Source organism: Globicephala melas, chromosome 8 (assembly GCF_963455315.2).
Source record: "Globicephala melas chromosome 8, mGloMel1.2, whole genome shotgun sequence".
NCBI lineage: Eukaryota > Metazoa > Chordata > Mammalia > Artiodactyla > Delphinidae > Globicephala > Globicephala melas.
Window position 1 is genome coordinate 68932103 of NC_083321.1, and position 18798 is coordinate 68950900.

An 18798-nucleotide genomic window follows, 5' to 3' on the forward strand; every position below is an offset into this window, starting at 1 on the left:
GAATAATTGAAGTTGAAGAACGGATAAGTGACCTGGAAGACAGAATGGTGCAATTCACTGCTGTGGCACAGAATAAAGATAAAAGAATGAAAGGAAATGAAGACCGCCTAAGAGACCTCTGGGACAACATTAAATGCAACAACATTCACATGATAGAGGTCCCAGAGCAGAAAGAGAGAGAGAAAGGACCAGAGAAAATATTTGAAGAGATTATAGTTAAAAACTTCCCTAACATGGGACAGGAAATAGCCACCCAAGTCCAGGAAGCACAGAGAGTCCCAGGCAGGATAAACACAAGGAAAAACATGCCGAGACACATAGTAATCAAACTGACAAAAATTAAAGACAAATAAAAATTATTGAAAGCAACAAGTGAAAAATGACAAATAATATACAAGGGAACTCCCATAAGGTTAACAGCTGATTTCTCAGAAGACACTCTGCAAGCCAGAAGGCAGTGGCATGATATATTTAAAGTGATGAAAGGGAAAGACCTACAACCAAGATTACTCTACCCAGCAAGGATCTTAATCAGATTTGACGGAGAAATCAAAAGCTTTACAGACAAGCAAAAGCTAAGAGAATTCAGCACCATCAAACCAGCTCTACAATAAATGCTAAAGAAACTTCTCTAAGTGGGAAACACAAGAGAAGAAAAGGACCTACAAAAACAAACACAAAATAATTAAGAAAATGGTAATAGGAATATACATATCGATAATTACCTTAAACATGAATGGATCAAATGCTACAACCAAAAGATACAGGCTCACTGAATGGATACAAAAACAAGACTATATATATGCTGTATGAATGGATACAAATGCTACAACCAAAAGATACAGGCTCGCTGAATGGATACAAAAACAAGACCATATATATGCTGTCTATAAGAGACCCACTTCAGAGTTAGGTACACGTGCAGACTGAAAGTGAGGGGATGGAAAAAGATATTCCATGCAAATGGAAATCAAAAGAAAGCTGGAGTAGCAATACTCATATCACATAAAATAGACTTTAAAATAAAGAATGTTACAAGAGACAAGGAAGGACACTACATAATGATCAAGGGATCAATCCAAGAAGAAGATATAGCAATTATAAATATATAAGCATCCAACATAGGAGCACCTCAATACATAAGGCAACTGCTAACAGCTATAAAAGAGGAAATAGACAGTAACACAATAATAGTGGGGGACTTTAACATCTCACTTACACCAATGGACAAATCATCCAACAGAAAATTAATAAGGAAACACAAGCTTTAAATGACACAATAGACCAGACAGATTTAATTGATATTTATAGGACATTCCATCCAAAAACAGCAGATTACACTTACTTCTCAAGTGCACATGGAACATTCTCCAGGATAGATGATACCTTGGGTCACAAATCAAGCCTCAGTAATTTAAGAAAATTGAAATCATATCAAGCATCTTTTCTGACCACAATGCTATGAGATTAGAAATCAATTACAGGGGAAAAAAACATAAAAAACACAAACACATGGAGCTAAACACTGTGTTACTAAATAAGCAAGAGATCACTGAAGAAATCAAAGAGGAAATCAAAAAATACCTAGAAACAGACAACAATGAAAACATGATGATCCAAAATGTGGGGATGCAGCAAAAGCAGTTCTAAGAGGGAAGTTTATAGCAATACAAGCCTACCTCAAGAAACAAGAAAAATCTCAAATAAACAATCTAACCTCACACCTAAAGGAACTAGAGAATGAAGAACAAACAAAACCCAAAGTTAGTAGAAAGAAAGAAATCATAAAGATCAGAGCAGAAATAAATGAAATAGAAACAAAGAAAACAATAGCAAAGATCAATAAAACTAAAACCTGGTTCTTGGAGAGGATAAACAAAATTGATAAACTATTAGCCAGACTCATCAAGAAAAAGAGGGAGAGGACTCAAATCAATAAAATTAGAAATGAAAAAGGACAAGTTAAAAAAGACACCACAGAAATACAAAGCATACTAAGAGACGACTACAAGCAACTCTATGCCAATAAAATGGACAACAAGGAAGAAATGGACAAATTCTTAGAAAAATATAACCTTCCAAGACTGAACCAGGAAGAAACAGAAAATATGAACAGACCAATCACAAGGAATTAAATTGAAATTGTGATTAAAAATCTTCCAATAAACAAAAGTCCAGGACCAGATGGCTTCACAGGTGAATTCTATCAAACATTTAGAGAAGAGCTAACACCCATCTTTCTCAAACTCTTCCAAAAACTTTCAGAGGAAGGGATACTCCCAAACTCATTCTATGAGGCCACCATCACCCTGATACCAAAACCAGATAAAGATACTACAAGAAAAGAAAATTACAGACCAATATCACTCATGAATATAGATGCAAAAACCCTGAACAAAATACTAGCAAACAAAATCCAACAACACATTAAAGGGATCATACACCATGATCAAGAGGGATTTATCCCTGGGATGCAAGGATTCTTCAATATACATCAATCAATGTGATACACCATATTAACAAATTGAAGAATAAAAACCATATGATCATCTCAATAGATGCAGAAAAAGCTTTTGACAAAATTCGACACCCATCTATGATAAAGACTCTCCAGAAAGTGGGCATAGAGGGAACCTACCTAAACATAACAAAGGCCATATATGACAAACGCACGGCAAACATCACTCTCAATGGTGAAAAACTGAAAGCATTTCCTCTAAGATTAGGAACAAGACACGGATGTCCACTCTCGCCACTGTTACTCAACATAGCTTTGGAAGTCCTATCCATGGCAATCAGAGAAGAAAAAGAAATAAAAGGAATACAGATGGGAAAAGAAGTAAAACTGTCACTGTTTGCAGATGACATGATACTATACATATAAAATCCTAAAGATGCTACCAGAAAACTACTAGAGTTAATCAATGGATTTGGTAAAGTTGCAGGATACAAAATAATGCACAGAGATCTCTGCATTCATATACACTAATGATGAAAAATCTAAAAGAGAAATTAAGGAAACACTCCCATTTACCATTGCAACAAAAGAATAAAATACCTAGGAATAAACCTACCTAAGGAGACAAAAGACCTGTATGCAGAAAACTATAAGACACTGATGAAAGAAATTACAGATGATATAAACAGATGGAGAGACATACCATGTTCTTGGATTGGAAGAATCAGTATTGTGAAAATGACGGTACTACCCAAAGCAATCTACAGATTCAATGCAATCCCTATCATATTACCAATGACATTTTTTACAGAACTAGAACAAAAAATCTTAAAATTTGTATGGAGACACAAAAGACCCCGAATAGCCAAAGCAGTCTTGAGGGGAAAAAACAGAGCTGGAGGAATCAGACTCCATGACTTCAGACTATACTACAAAGCTACAGTAACCAAGAGAGTATGGTACTGGCAGAAAAACAGAAATATAGGTCAATGGAACAGGATAAATAGCCCAGAGACAAACACATGCCCCTATGGTCAACTAATCTATGACAAAGGAGGCAAGGATATACAATGGAGAAAAGACAGTCTCTTCAGTAAATCGTGCTGGGAAAATTGGACAGCTACATGTAAAAGAATGAAATTAGAACACTCCCTAACACCATATGCAGAAATAAGCTGAAAATGGATGAGAGACTTAAATGTAAGACTGGACACTATAAAACTCTTAGAGGAAAACATATGAAGAACACTCTTTGACATAAATCACAGCAAGATCTTTTCTGATACACCTCCTAGAATAATGGAAATAAAAACAAAAATAAAGAAATGGGCCCTAATGAAACGTAAAAGCTTTTGCACAGCAAAGGAAACTACAAACAAGATGAAAAAATAACCCTCAGAATGGGAGATAATATTTGCAAGTGAATCAACGGACAAAGGATTAATCTCCAAAATATATAAACAGCACATGCAGCTCAATTTAAAAAAAACAAACAACCCAATCCAAAAATGGCCATAAGGCCTAAATAGACATTTCTCCAAAGAAGACATTCAGATGACCAAGAAGCTCATGAAAAGCTGCTCAACATCACTAATTATTAGAGAAATGAAAATCAAAACTACAATAAGGTATCACCTCACACCAGTTAGAATGGACATCATCAGAAAATCTACAAACAACTAATGCTGGAGAGGGTGTGGAGAAAGGGGAACCCTGTTGCACTGTTGGTGGGAATGTAAATTGATACAGTCACTATGGAGAACAGTATGGAGGTTCCTTAAAAAACTAAAAATAGAATTACCATATGACCCAGCAATCCCACTACTGCATATATACCCTGAGAAAACCATAATTCAAAAAGATACATGCACCCCAATGTTCATTACAGCACTATTTACAAGAGCCAGGTCATGGAAGCAAACTAAATGCCCATTGACAGACGAATGGATAAAGAAGATGTGGTACATATATACAATGGAATATTACTCAGCCACAAAAAGGAACGAAACTGGGTCATTTGTAGAGACGTGGATGGATGTAGAGACTGTCATACAGAGTGAAGTAAGTCAGAAAGAGAAAAACAAATATCGTATATTAAAGCATATATGTGGAACCTAGAAAAATGGTACAGATGAACCGGTTTGCAGGTCAGAAATTGAGACACAGATGTAGAGAACAAACGTATGGACACCAAGGGGTGAAAGCAGCGGGGGAGCCAGGGTGGTGGTGGGATAAATTGGGAGATTGGGATTCACATATATACACTAATATATATAAAATGGATAACAAATAAGAACCTGCTGTATAAAAAAATAAATAAAATTAAATTAAGAAAAGAGAGAGACATTAGGGTTGATGTATTATGTAAAGAGAACCACTGTAAGTTTTAGGCAGGGCAGGAATGCTTATAAAGGTCTGTCTGGCTGAAAGATTGTCCCATGTCATCACTTTCTGGAATGCTGAGGAAAAATACAAGTCTAACCATACAGAGATTGCAATAAGCATAAATTAATTCTCTCAGCTGTTCTTGGCTGTATTATAGAAGTGCAGAATTCTCCTCAATATGCCTGTTTCAACACATTACAAGCATTTAAATAAATATGTTACTCCATCTACACACAGTGACACCATATGCATTATATTATCAATACTCTGTTCCCTTTAAAATTGCTAGAATATCTTAGATCCCCACCTGTCTTCTTCCTGGTGCCAAAGATTTATAGCTGGGGTTCCTCCTTTCTGGAAAGTGTAACGGGTTTACCATATGTGTTGGATCTCTGGGGTAGCAGACACATCAATCGTCTCCTCAATAGTCATTTCTTCCTTCTTTCTGCTAATTTAAGCCCTCAGGAAGCCCACAGACTTCTGATGGCCACCTCACTAGCTCACCACTTATGTGGCAACCACACTTTAGACTCAAACAGGGCACTAGCTGGGAATAAAAGCCAGCAAGGAACGTGCAGGCTGTTGCACTTAATATGAGGTATTGTGAGAGGCTGTTCACATGTCTGCACTGCCTTTTCAAGGGTAGGATCATATCTGTCCTGTGCATTTGTTATATCCTCAATATCTGGTTCCTCACTGTATCCTCAGTCAAAGTACTTGGTTGGCACTTAGTAGTTGCGCAATGAATAGTCAATGAATGAATGAATACAACATAGCCAAAATGCTTGTAAGTGGATAATTACCATCTTTGGGGGGAAGCACGCCATGCAACTTGCGGGATCTTAGTTCCCTGACCAGTGATTGAACTCAGGCCACAGCAGTGAAAGCGCCAAGTCCTAACCATTGGACTACCAGGGAATTCCCAATTACCATCTTATTAAGATGCCCACTATGTAGATACATTCCCAAGTTTCTGGGTGAGAGCTAATCCATCATAAAGATAACACCAACCCATCCTATTATTACCCTCCTGGACATGCTCCATCAAGGGAGATGAAAGGAACAATGGTTTCTCAGTTCTGTGCTCAATGCTTCATGTAAATTATAGATATTATAATCCCCATTTTATAGGTAAGGCAATTGAGTCTCAGAGTGACTGATATTCTAAATTCGTAAGTGGCAGAGCTGGAATAAGAACTCCAAATCCAGTATACTCTTTCAACCACACCATAAACCTATACAACAAAGTGGCCATGGTCTGTATAAGTAAAATGTAGGGCAGTTGTCCCCAACCTTTTTGGCACCAGGGACCAGTTTCGTGGAAGACAATATTTCCACGGATGGGGTGGGGTCTGGTTTAGGTGGTAATGTGAGCAATGGGGAGCGGCAGATGTAACTTCCCTCACTCGCCCACCACTCACCTCCTGCTGTGCAGCCCAGTTCCTAACAGGCCATGGACCAGTACCAGTCCATGGCCCAGGGGTTGGGAACCCCTGATCTAGGGGGTAGTATATTTTTCCCATTCCCTCACTTTTAGCCTGTGTGTGTCTTTAGATCTGAAGTGAGTCTCTTGTAGGCAGCATATATTTGGGTCTGGTTTTGTATCCATTCAGCCAGTCTACATCTTTTGATTGTAGCATTTGGTCCACTTATATTTAAAGTAATTATTGATAGATATCTATGTATTGCCATATTCTTAATTGCTTTTGGGTTGTTTTTGTAATCATTTTTGTTCCTTTTTTCTTCTTTGGCTCTCTTCCCCTATTTTAGATAGTGTCCTGGTCTGCCTCTGTTACTTATTCATATTATGATTCATTTATTTCCCCTTTTCTATTCCTATTTGGCAATAAATTACTCTGTCCTAAATTTGCCCCACATGGGGCTTTGTGTCAAGCAGTGTTTCTCAAACTTTAATGTGTGTATAAACTGCCTGCAAATCTAGTAAAAATGCAGATTCTGCCTCAGCATACCTGGGATGGAGCCTGAGAGGCTGCATTTCTGACAAGCTCCCAGGTGATGCCAATGCTTCTGGTCCTTGGATCACACTTTGTGTGGCAAGGGTGTAGATTATTGTTATATTCATTGGGAAATGGAAATCATTTTGGATGAAGAGCACTATGACCAAATAATGCTGATTCTTGTTGTATAAAGGCTGGATCAGTTAAAGCAGGTCAAATGGCAGTAACAAACAAACTGCAAAGTGGACATTGCCTGCCCGGAGTCTGCACAGGTGGTCAAATTGTAGTATGATCTTTTATAGTTATGTATATGTTTTTATGTAGGATATTTACAATCTTTCCTAGTTGGTTTTTATAACTTAACTTTTTAAAATGTAGTCTTTACAACTGTTCTATAAGATAGGAAAGGTATTAGCGTCCCTGGCACATGGAGTGCCCAATAAATGTTGGGTATTTTCATCCCCATTTTATAGATAAAGATGGAGCCTCAGAGAGGTTAACTGTTGGTCAAGCAGATGTCCAAACCTACATCTTCTGACTCCAGCTGCAAAGCTCTTCCCCAGCCCACCTAATCCTCCTCAACTGCTGTGTACATGTCTGGGTTGTAAACAATTTCCTTTTTTCACGCTTTTCATTCAGACTTCCCTGTCTTTTTTTTAAGTATGTAACTCATGGTTTACACCCTCATGGCTTAATAAATATTAGTAATATTAATAAAAATCATATTAGCTGAAAAAGATTTAAAAGATGAAACAAAATTAATTTCCCTATTCTTTCCTCTCAATTCTCACTCTCCTTAAATAAATGGCCCAATTCCTCCCACCTCCGGATCTACCCACACACATTTTTTAAAAAATATTTATAGATTTTAAAAGCCTTTCCCAGCCCATCTTTCATCTCCTGCTGAGCACTCTTAATCTCACTTCTGTTACTGGCTGTAAATTATTCTGAGATATTATCACTTGTTAAGCTCTTGTGGTGTTTATGCCAGAGAGAGAGAAAGGCTAGTTGGCAGATGGTCAGATGGAAGTTTGATTACTTCTCTCCTTGCAGTGATTCCCTTTCTTCTGGACTTTATACATGAGAATTATTGAGGGCCCCCCACCCCAACTTTAATGCCAATCTCCCATATTGAATGTGGATAAAGATGAAAGGAACTCAGAAAACAGTGGAACTGGCCGGTGGGCGCCAGGCCTGGGCTCGGGCGCCAGGACGCCGAGGCAGAGAGGCGCGCTCCGGCGAGCCGGGCGGCCGGCGCCATGACGCTGTTCCACTTCGGTAACTGCTTTGCCGTGGCCTACCTCCCCTACTTCATCACCTACAAGTGCAGCGGCCTGTCCGAGTACAACGCCTTCTGGAAGTGCGTCCAGGCCGGGGTCACCTACCTCTTCGTGCAGCTGTGCAAGATGCTGTTCCTGGCCACTTTCTTTCCCACCTGGGAAGGCGGCATCTATGACTTCATTGGGGAGTTCATGAAGGCCAGCGTGGATGTGGCAGACCTGATGGGCCTAAACCTTGTCATGTCCCGGAATGCCGGCAAGGGGGAATACAAGATCATGGTTGCTGCCCTGGGTTGGGCCACCGTCGAGCTCATTATGTCCCGCTGCATCCCTCTCTGGGTTGGAGCTCGGGGCATTGAGTTTGACTGGAAATACATCCAGATGAGCATTGACTCCAACATCAGTCTGGTCCATTACATCGTCGCATCTGCCCAGGTGTGGATGATAACACGCTACGACCTGTACCACACTTTCCGGCCAGCAGTCCTCCTACTGATGTTCCTTCCTTAGCGTCTACAAGGCCTTCGTCATGGAGACCTTCATCCATCTGTGTTCCCTGGACAGCTGGATGGCACTTCTGGACCGAGCGGTGGTGACGGAGCTGCTGGCCCTCAGCACCCTGGCCCTGTATGTCGCTGTTGTCAACGTGCAATCCTAGGCTTGGTGGCCCAGACTTTCACGTACCTTTTCCCTGTCTCCAGGTTTCAGTGAAGTAAACAGTATTTGGAAAAAAAAGAAAACAGTGAAACTGTTACCATCAGAGAAACATCTTAAACTGCTCCAATCCTGAACGGCTTCCATTGCTTTTTAAGGGGCAGCACTGCATAGCGACCAGTCACACTAATGTTGTTACTGCCTAGGGGAAACTCTTCCTCTTGATCATTGCTTATTAATGTTCATTCCTAGTGGGGTAACAACACTAGAAGCTAAACCTATATACCTATCCCTAAGCCAACAAAATACAAAAGGACCTAATTAAAAATTAAACCCTGACTATATTCAATATCTTGTAATAACCTAGGAAACAAAAACAGGAATGTGAAAAGATATCTGCACCCATGTTCATTCCAACATTACTTACAACAGCAAAGATATGGAAACAACCTAAGTTGGATAATGTGACTGTAATAAATATATATATGTATATATATAGGAAAAAAATTAAACCCCAAACACTAATAAACACATTTCAAAGGTTTTTTTGTTTGGTTTGGTTTGGTTTTGGTTTTGCCTCCTGCAGTCTGAGATGAATGTATTAAAATAAAAGCCACAAAAGAACATTTATGGCATGCTTTGTGCTAAGCATTGTCTTAGGAGTTTTAAACCTCACAACCTTTTGAGTACTTTTACTACATCCCTTTTAAAGATGAGAAAACTGACTTCTCAGGAGGTTGAGGAACTAACTCAAGGTCACAGAGTTGCTAAGCCAGAAATTTAAGCCCAGGCAGTTGGACTGTAGGTCCAATATCTTAACTTTGATTCTATGCTATTTCCCAAGATGCCCAGATGTCGTTTGCCTGTGAGAATTTAAATGTAAACCTACAGCCTCTTTCAATTTTCAAAAATAAGAGAAACTCCCATTCAAAGCAGCTTAAGTAAAAGGTCAGGGAGAACTTAATGGCTCCTACCAGTAAGCTTTAGAAAGAGCTCACATCAGGGATGGCTGGATCCAGGCACTTGACAACTGTCAGGATTCTCTCTCTGTGTTCCTGGCTGACTGTCAAACTTATTCTTTCAGACCAGCTTGTGGGTGACCACATGGTGGGAAATCTTGCTGGGGAATCTCCGGCTTCATATCATAACATGAGCTCAGAGAGTTAAATATTCATCCTGCTGACTCCAGTAAGAAAATTCCTGTGAAAGACTCTGATTGACCCAATTTAGATTATGTTCCTATCCTTGGGTCAATCTCAATGGCAAGGGAGATAGAGAACTGTGATTTGCCCAGTCTGGGTCACATGCCTACCCCTGTGGCCTGGAGGGCTGGGTCTGTATGAGAATAGGAGAGGAAGTTTCCTATATATAAAATAGCTGTGCGCGGGCCTCTCACTGTTGTGGCTTCTCCCGTTGCGGAGCACAGGCTCCAGACGCGCAGGCTCTGCCGCCGTGGCTCACAGGCCCAGCCGCTCCGCGGCATGTAGGGATCTTCCCGGACCGGGGCACGAACCCGTGTCCCCTTCATCGGCAGGGGGACTCTCAACCACTGCGCCACCAGGGAAACCCTATAAGTGCTCTCTTTGATTCATGCCTTTGAGTCTCACAACCAGCCTGTGAAGAGGGCTGGTCAAGTATTACTAAGGAAACGGTGGTGAATTAAAGATGGCCGCAGATTTTTTTGTCACTTCATTGAGAGATGGCTTTCGTTTCCCCTTCACTTGAATTTGGGCTGGCCCTATGAAATTTAATCAGTACACTGTGGCATAACTTACTATAACTATTTCTCAGCCTTGCCTTTAAAAGGACTCGCAGTTTTCACTTTCTTGCCCTGGAAATAACTTATTCTTTGGACACCCTCTTGAAACTCAGCTAGTAAGAAGTCCAATCCACATGGAAGGGGCTCATGAAGGCACTTCAGTCAACAGTTGCAGCTAAGCTTTCAAATGACAATCAGGATCAACTGCTAGTCATAATGAGTGAGCCATTCTGGACATTCTGGGTTGGCTTGGTTGGCAACAGTAGAGAATCAAACTAGAAACTAAGGCTCATTGGCTTAGTGTCCTACAGCTGGAAAGTCTCAGAGTTATGATGCTAAACCAAACACTCTGACTCTAGGCCCACTGGGCTTTCTTTGATTCCTCAGTGCCTCCTATTAAAACCATAACAAGTCGTAATTCAAAACGTTCAATTGTAAGATTTCTGCCCAGGATGGAGGTAGAGGAAGTGATGCATATAATTCATTCATTTATTCATTCATTCAACCAACATTTGAGAAGCTCTATGTGGCAGGCAACTGAACAAAATGCACTCCTGGTTCTTGAAGAATTCAGAGTCTAATCAACAGAGTGCCTAATAAACAGGTCATTTCAATAAGAATTGATAAGTGCCATGATGGGGAATGTGCAGGGTGCTCCTGGAAAACATGGTGGGCACTAAAACTAGCCCAAGGCATGAAATAATGGGCACACCTTTTGTTGGGTGTGGGAGAGTATCTATGAATCTGTGTTGAGGATGTTGAAGAGGTATGTTTAGAATAAATACAGCTATTCATTAAGATAAATGTGACAGGAAACGGATAGGGAAGCAGGGAGGAAGAACCCCAGTATTTGGGATAAATACATGAACTCTAGTCTTGGTTGTACCCTTCCCTTACATGTGCTCTTGGCCAGGTCACTGAATTTCTCTGTAACTCAGCTTCCTTGTCTGTAAAACCAAGTTGGATCACACTATTTCTTCTTCATCTTCTTCCTCTTTTTTTTTAACATAATGGTTTCTCTTCTTTCTTGATATTTTAAAAATTTTATTTATTTGGTTGCACTGGGTCTTAGTTGTGGCAGGGAGGCTCCTTAGTTGCAGCACATGGAGTCCTTAGTTGTGGCATACAAACTCTTAGTTGCAAGATGCTTGTGGGATCTAGTTCCCTGACCAGGGATCGAACCTGGGCCCCCTACATTGGGAGAGCAGAGTCTTATCCACTGTGCCACAACGGAAGTCCCCACACTATTTCTTCTTTGTGTACTCGACAGTTCCTTTCTCCAATTCCTTTAAGTCTTGGTGTTCCTCAGAGTTTGGTCCTTAGTTCATTGCTCTTCTCATTCTGCAAATTCTCCCTAAATGATCTCATCCACTTTTATAGTTTTGGTTATAACTTATATGGAAATGAAACCTGAGTCTATACGCTAGCCCAGTTCTGTGGGCTGTCTACCATTGTATTCCTCTTCTTGCTGCACGTCATTCCACAGGCACATGAAGCCCAACATGTCCAGAGCTGAGCTCATCACCTTGCCCACTAAACTGACTCCCACTTCTGACTCCTCCCTTGGTTGCTGGCAGCACCGTAATAGTGCTCCTCAAGCCAATGACCGTGAGTTAATTTCACTCTCCCTTTTCCTTTAAACTCACAAGCAATTGTTTGTCAAGTACTGCTTATTTTGCCACCTAAATATTTCTGGAATTCATTCTTTTTCCAAGATATCCCAGAAACGGCTCAAATTTAAAATGTTCAAAACTTAACTCATTTTCCCTTCCCAAACCTGATCCTCTTCCTGTGTGTTCTAGGAGAATGTTATCCCCATCCACTCAGTTGCTAAATATGGAACTTGGGCATCACCATTGATTTCTCCCTCTTTTTTGCCTTCCATAACCAGATAACCATCAACTCCCGATGTCTGACCTCCTATTTGCCTCTTAAATCTATCCACTTATCCATTCTTATTGTGATCATCTTTCACTTCCTGCAGCAGAATCCTAATTGGCTTCCCTGCCTTGGCTTCAGTCTTAACTTCCTCTGACTTCTTCTCCACAGTGAAGCCAGATCTGATCATATCAGCAACTTCCCTCTCCCCCACTCCCCATTTTCCAATTCTTTGATCCCTGGCATGTTTCACCCTCTAGACAAAATCTAGGATGGGGTCATAATCCATTCACCCTTGTCTCCCCTGCACCTAGCACACTGTACTTGGCACAGAATAGGTGCCAATAGGTGCCCCCTTTCTGACTCTCCGTTATTTACAGCAGATAAATCCTTGACATGTTCTAGGTGTGGCAGACCTCTGGAGGCACAGAGTATCATGATACGGTTCACTGTTGCACGAGTTGAAAGCTATCAGAAAATAACTGCAAAATCAACGTATCTACTAAACAAAAACAGACTCACAGACATAGAGAACAGACTAGTGGTTGGGGGGGCAGGGTAGGGGAGGGAATGAATGGAAATCTGGGATTAGCAGAGACAAACTATTATATATAGGATGGATAAACAACAGGTCCTACTGTATAGCACAGGGAACTATATTCAATATCCTGTGACAAAGCATAACGGAAAAGAAAACGACAAAGAATATATGTGAATAACTGAGTCACTTTGCTGTACAGAAGAAATTAACACATTGTAAATCAACCATAGTTCAATAAAATTTAAAAAAATAAATAAATAACTGCACTGTAATAGTACCACATGAATTGCACAGCCAGTACACAAAAGGATGCGTATCCCAAGGAATCTTCATGATGGCACTAAAGACTAACGTCACCCTCATGGCTCTGGGTAAACGTGTTCCCCTTTCCGGACCTCTGTTCGCGATCTGCAAAATGAGCACGTTGTGAGAGGTGAGGTAAAACCCGTGAGCCGCCCCGGGTGTGAGAAATTACCGGGCCGATGGAGGGCCTGCGCGTGCGCGTGCGCAGGGAGCGGGCTTTCCGGCGCGGCAGTCCCGGCGGCCCCCGGAGGAGGCGGGACGAGGCGGGTTCCCGCGGTTCCGCCGCGCCATTGGCGGGCGGTTTGAATGACGGAAGTGACGGGAGCTCGGCGATGGCCGCCACGCAGGCGCACAAACGGCTGTAGGGAGGCTGGTGTGTGGCAGCCGCCGAGACCTTCTCTGTCTGAGCCGCGGTTCCTGAGTCCGGGGTCCCGTTTCCCGGGTGAGTGACGGCCGCGCCGGCTCCTTCGCGGCCGTGGGCGTGCACGACTCCCCGAGGCCGGGAACCGGGAGTGTGCTTTGGATGAAGGGGGTGCCGCGCACGCAGCACGGCCCGCGGTTCTCCGGCCTCGGCGGGCCGCGGGCCCCGGCTGGGGTCGGGCTGGGGTCGGGCAGGCGGCCGGGAGGGGCGCCGGCGCAGCGGGCACGCGCGTCCCGACCCAGACCCGCCTGCTTCGTGCGAGAGGTCACTCCGGGGCCTTTGGCGCGGGTGGCTTTGCGCCTCCTCCCGGGATCGGGTCTCGCGGGGTCCCTGAGCTTCCAAGTCAAGGCGGCCGGGAGGGCCTTCGCGGTCGCTACTGTGAATGCTTCTGGCTGCGTCCTGCCCACCCTGCCCCCCGGTCACCTGCGGAGTGGCCTCAATCCTGGTAGCCGTTTAAGAGCACTGCCTGGAATTGTTTCATGCGGAGAGCGTACTCTTTCTCGGTGTCTCTCACCTTTAATTTCTTAGATATTAAGTCCTGCCACAAACGCGAGCTTTTACAACAGTGGGGAATTTTGAATCTTTAATATTTAGAAAATATTTGGCAGTTTATATTCGTTAAGTCACATAATCATCAGAACAACCTGTTGGACACGATATTGTGATTCCCCTTATATAGTTTAAGGAAACGAGATCAAAGTGACTTAAGGGTCTTTCTTCTTTAAAGTGGTAGTGTTGGGCCTTGAACCCAGATCTTCTAAGTCTGGTATATGTGATTACGATGTGCCAGCTGCCATTTAATCCTCAGGACAAAGTCTTGCAAGATAAGTAGCATCACCTTTATTATTTGTCAGTTAGAATACATACAATTTGAAAATCCATATTGATATGAATAAATACTAAAGTGAGGGATGGGGGAAACTCTTTCTTACAGTAGGATTCCAGTTGGTAAGTGTAGAAGGAATAATGGAAATAGAGAATACCTTTTGACAAATGCCTTAGTAATTGTTTCAGGCAGTCATCAATGGATACTAAACTCAGTTGGTAGAAGTATGGTGAGGAACATGATATTTATATAGCCTCAACTATCTCCACCAAATACTTAAAAAGGAAAAGTAGTATCTACAGTGGATAAACCTGTTAGACACCTCCTTCATCAAGTGGTCAAAATTTGCATCATGTTAACATCACTTACCTCCTGGTGTGATGCACTGAGAAGGGTGCCTAGTGACTTCTGCAGTGGTCTTGGCAAAAATGCATAACCTTAGTCCAAACACAAGAAGGGATTAAACACATCCACATTGAGGGACAGTCTGCAAAATAACTGGCATCTTTTAAAAATGTCAAGATCTTGAGAGGAAAAAAAAAACAGACTGAGGAAGGTCTCAGATTACAGGAGTTGAAGGAGGCAAAACAACCTTGGCAGCCATTAGAACGTAATTCATAGACCCTCAGCCCCGGTGTTCTGAAGTCTCTTTGCATGGATGCCTTCTATGGACTGCTCCTAGTTAATGACTGAGCCTGGTGTGGATGTGAAGGCAGGCCCGTTCCTAAGACAAAAGGGATTCTGGCTTAAGGACTCCCCAGAAGTCTTGCGGAACCTTCCTTAGACTGCATGGCAGTCTAAGAGGCATCTATCCAACTTTCCCTTCCTCCTTCACTCAGTGTCTGACTTTCATGGAAGTCTGAAATGCTCCCATCTTTTACCAGCTCCCTCCCCATTTTCCCTCACACAGAATTTCCCCTAATAAAATCTTTGTGGGTTTCATCCTATCTTGGCATCTTGCAGGACCCAGAGTAACACAACAGTCAAAGGATATGTTTCCCTTGGCTTGGGTCCTGGTCCAGAAAATGGACCTCAGTGGGATAATTGATGAAATTTGAATACTGTCTGTAGATTAGTTAAAAGTATTGTGCTAGTGTTAATTTCCTGGTTTTGGTCATTGTACTACGGTTGACATTTAGAGAAGCTGGGAATTCTAAGTCAGATTATTTCCAAATAAGTTCAAAAATTAAGAAAATGATATACAAAAGAAAACAGTTATTCTATCACATGTTAGGAGGTAAAAATAACAAGTGTATTATGTTTTCCTGTAATCCTCTAGGAAATGAAATGGATGGATACTCAAAACACTGAAAAGTTAAGTTTTTTTCTTTTTCGTTGAGGTTTAACTTAGAATTAAATACACAAACCTAAGTGTACTGTTTGAGGAATCCTTACATATGTATACACCTGTTACACTTGTGTAAAATCATCATACGGATTAAAATATGGAATATTTCTAGTACTCCAGCAGGCTCCTTTGTGCCCCCTCCTTCTCAGTAGTCTCAGAAAGATGACTGACCCCTATTTTAACCTCTTTCATCATGGATTGGTCTTCCTTGTTTTTGAATTTCATGTAAATGGAATTTTATAATATGTCTCTTTTTTGCTTTTTTCTCCTTTGGTACTATGTGGGACTTATCAGAAATTAGTTTTAATAGTTTGAATATGAGTGATTTTTCAGAGACCTTCAGACAAATGAATAAAGATGCATTGTGAAGACAATTTAATCTTGCTCAATTTTTTCTTCTTTGTTTAGTTCTTACCTGTTTTTCAGTCCCCACTCGCAGAATATACTGGCTTAAACAGAATTTTCCTCACTCTATATATTTTAGCATTTCAGAAAGTTAGGAGCCATATGGAGTAAGAAAACGGGATCTTCCCTTGGTTCTGCCAGTAGATATTGTCACTTGGGTCAAGTCCTTTAACTTAAGAGGCCTTTGTTTCTTCTTGTCTAAAATAAAGAGAACAATTGGCACTTTTCCAAAGTTTTGTGCGTACATTACCAAAGCCTTGTGAGTGTCAGCTGAGTGGGATGCACTGGAAAAGATTACTCCTTTTTTGGCATCAGATTGTAACAGTGACCACATATATGTATGTAGCACTTTACATGAATTAACTCATTGAATGAGTCATTCATTCATTCAGTCAACACACTGAAGGACCTGCTTACACGCAAGGCACTGTTTTTAGGCTATGCACATAAAACCATGAATAAGATCATTCCTGCCCTCATTGAGCTTACATTTTGGTGGAAAATTCATTGAGAAAGTATTAGTTGCTATTAGATAACCCCAGCTTCTTCTGGCTGCTGTTTTTACACCTGAGTGAAAGCAGTATCTATCCACAGCGTGTGAAATAATGCCTGGTAGTTGTTATTCATTGTTATTATTTTAATTTGAATACTAAAACTAAAAAAAAACTAGAGCCTCGGTCCTTTAATTGTTAGGAATCTAACTAGAAAGGGCAAGCTGTAATTGATGAAAAACGAGAGGAAGGTGATACCAAGATAGCATAAGGTTAGTCCCCATATGAATGTGAAGGTAATATTCATTACAGGTGGGCAAGTCAGGAATGAGTGGTAGGTGGGTGGAACAAGAATCACTGGAGGGCAGCTTCAAGGATAAGTGGTGCTTAAGCTTCGGAAAGGGAATTCCCTGGTGGTCCAGTGGTTAGGACTCTGCACTTCCATTGCAGGGGGGCCCAGGTTCGATCCCTGGTCGGGGAACTAGGATCCCACATGCTGCGGTGCAACAAGCCCACGTGCTGCAATTACTGAGCCTGCGCGCCACAACTACAGAGCCCTTGCACGACACCTGCTGAGCCCTCACTCTCTGGAGCCTGTGCACTACAACTAGAGATAAGCCCGCACGGCACAACAAAGAGCCCTCACACTGCAACGAAATATCCCATGTGCTGCAACTAAGACCTGATGCAGCCAACAAACAAATTGCTATTTGTAAATAAGTTGGACTTAGTTTACCCAAACTATTTTATTTGCAAGTACGCAGCCCTTTAAATGGTAAAAAATATTAATATGAATTTTAAAAATTATTCTAATCTTTGCTGCCCTACTTTAATAGATATATATTTTTTAAAAATTAGAACCTTCATATTTAAAGTACTACATGAAAATGAAGAGAAAGGTGGTGAATGCCGCTGGCAAGCTGAGATTGAGTCCTAATGAGGAAGCCTTCATTTTAAAGGAAGATTATGAAAGAAGACGAAAACTAAGATTGCTACAGGTAAGATTTATTTGGAACATAGTGTCAAATTCTTTGTCTTCCCCAAATTATCAGTATTTTTTACATTAGAGTGTTTTAAATAAAATGTCGCATTTAACAGTCTTTTCTGGCTGTACAAGAGCCCTGGTTCTTGCGTATTAATTAGTTTTGGAACATTTGAAAAGTATGATGAAACAGTAAATATATTGAAGAAGAGTTTGAGGATAAGGACTGACTCAGTAATTATTAGGAAATAGTTCATTTTTTCAGATTATTAAATATTTAGCAATATTTTTCTTTTCTTTTTTCTTTATATATATGTATATGTGTGTGTGTGTATATATATATATATATATTTATAAAACGTATATATGCAATACTTATTTCCCAAGATCTTCCCCCAATAAATTTGCAGAATACATCATCTGACATAAAGGCAAAAAAAAAAAAACCCAAAAACAAAAAAAACCCAAACAAAAAAACCTATGAATCAATACAAAAACATAGGCCAACATCCCAACCCCATTGCTGAAAATAGTTCATTTTAAAAATCATATGTAACTGATGAAGATTCGAGCAAGAATATTTGAATGACTTTGAGGAAGATTTACTTCTTCAAAGATAATTAGCTACTGAAATAAATTTATTCAGAAGTTGTCTATTCTTCGTCTTTAGGAGTCTTTTTAGAGTTACGTAGTTAAGTCTTTGTGAAACATTTTAGGTGCCGTTCTGTCTAGAATCGGGGATGATGTATTACAGATACGGAATTCTCATCTAGATCTTTCTGTACTTGTCTGGGCTATAAATTTTATTGAATCATGCTTACCAATTTAGTCTCTTGTATGGTATTAGAATGATAATGGCAGTCCGATTAGATCTCTGGGGAGGGAACATAATTGCTAATCATGGAACTTTAGAAGTAGTCTTGAGATTTTAATTTTTCCTCCATCACTTGGATTTTCTGCTTTAAATAGGCCTTATCTAATATAATATGAATATTCAGGAGAATTGACGTAGCTAATACCTAAAGAGAATTCATTTAAGTTCCTGTTTCCAAATAGCTTTTCAAAAAAGTTGAAGGAAGCCTCTTTTCATAAAATGTGTTAAATACTCA

General features: G+C 40.8%; 1 protein-coding gene, 1 non-coding gene and 1 pseudogene across 9 annotated transcripts in view; all 3 read left to right on the plus strand.

The window, feature by feature from the left end:
- The first annotated feature begins 8021 nt into the window (after positions 1-8021).
- LOC115867536 (BOS complex subunit TMEM147 pseudogene) lies at positions 8022-8777 on the plus strand (annotated as a pseudogene).
- Positions 8778-13528: 4751 nt separating this feature from the next.
- CEP295 (centrosomal protein 295) overlaps positions 13529-18798 on the plus strand; it is a 48590-nt gene continuing 43320 nt past the window's right edge. For 4 of the 8 annotated variants that reach the window (XM_060303911.1, XM_060303914.2, XM_060303915.1 and 1 more), the window contains exons 1-2: positions 13530-13658; positions 17566-17705. In XM_060303911.1, coding sequence (XP_060159894.1) covers positions 17589-17705 — 117 coding nt within the window. In that variant the 5' untranslated portion in view covers positions 13530-13658; positions 17566-17588. Of the gene's footprint in view, positions 13659-15742; positions 15778-17161; positions 17464-17565; positions 17706-18798 lie in introns of those variants that run through there. The other 4 variants (XM_060303921.1, XM_060303916.1, XM_060303918.1 and 1 more) reach the window with 3 other exon arrangements.
- TRNAG-UCC (transfer RNA glycine (anticodon UCC)) lies at positions 17115-17188 on the plus strand. Its single transcript has one exon. It is a non-coding gene; the product is annotated as a tRNA-Gly (tRNA).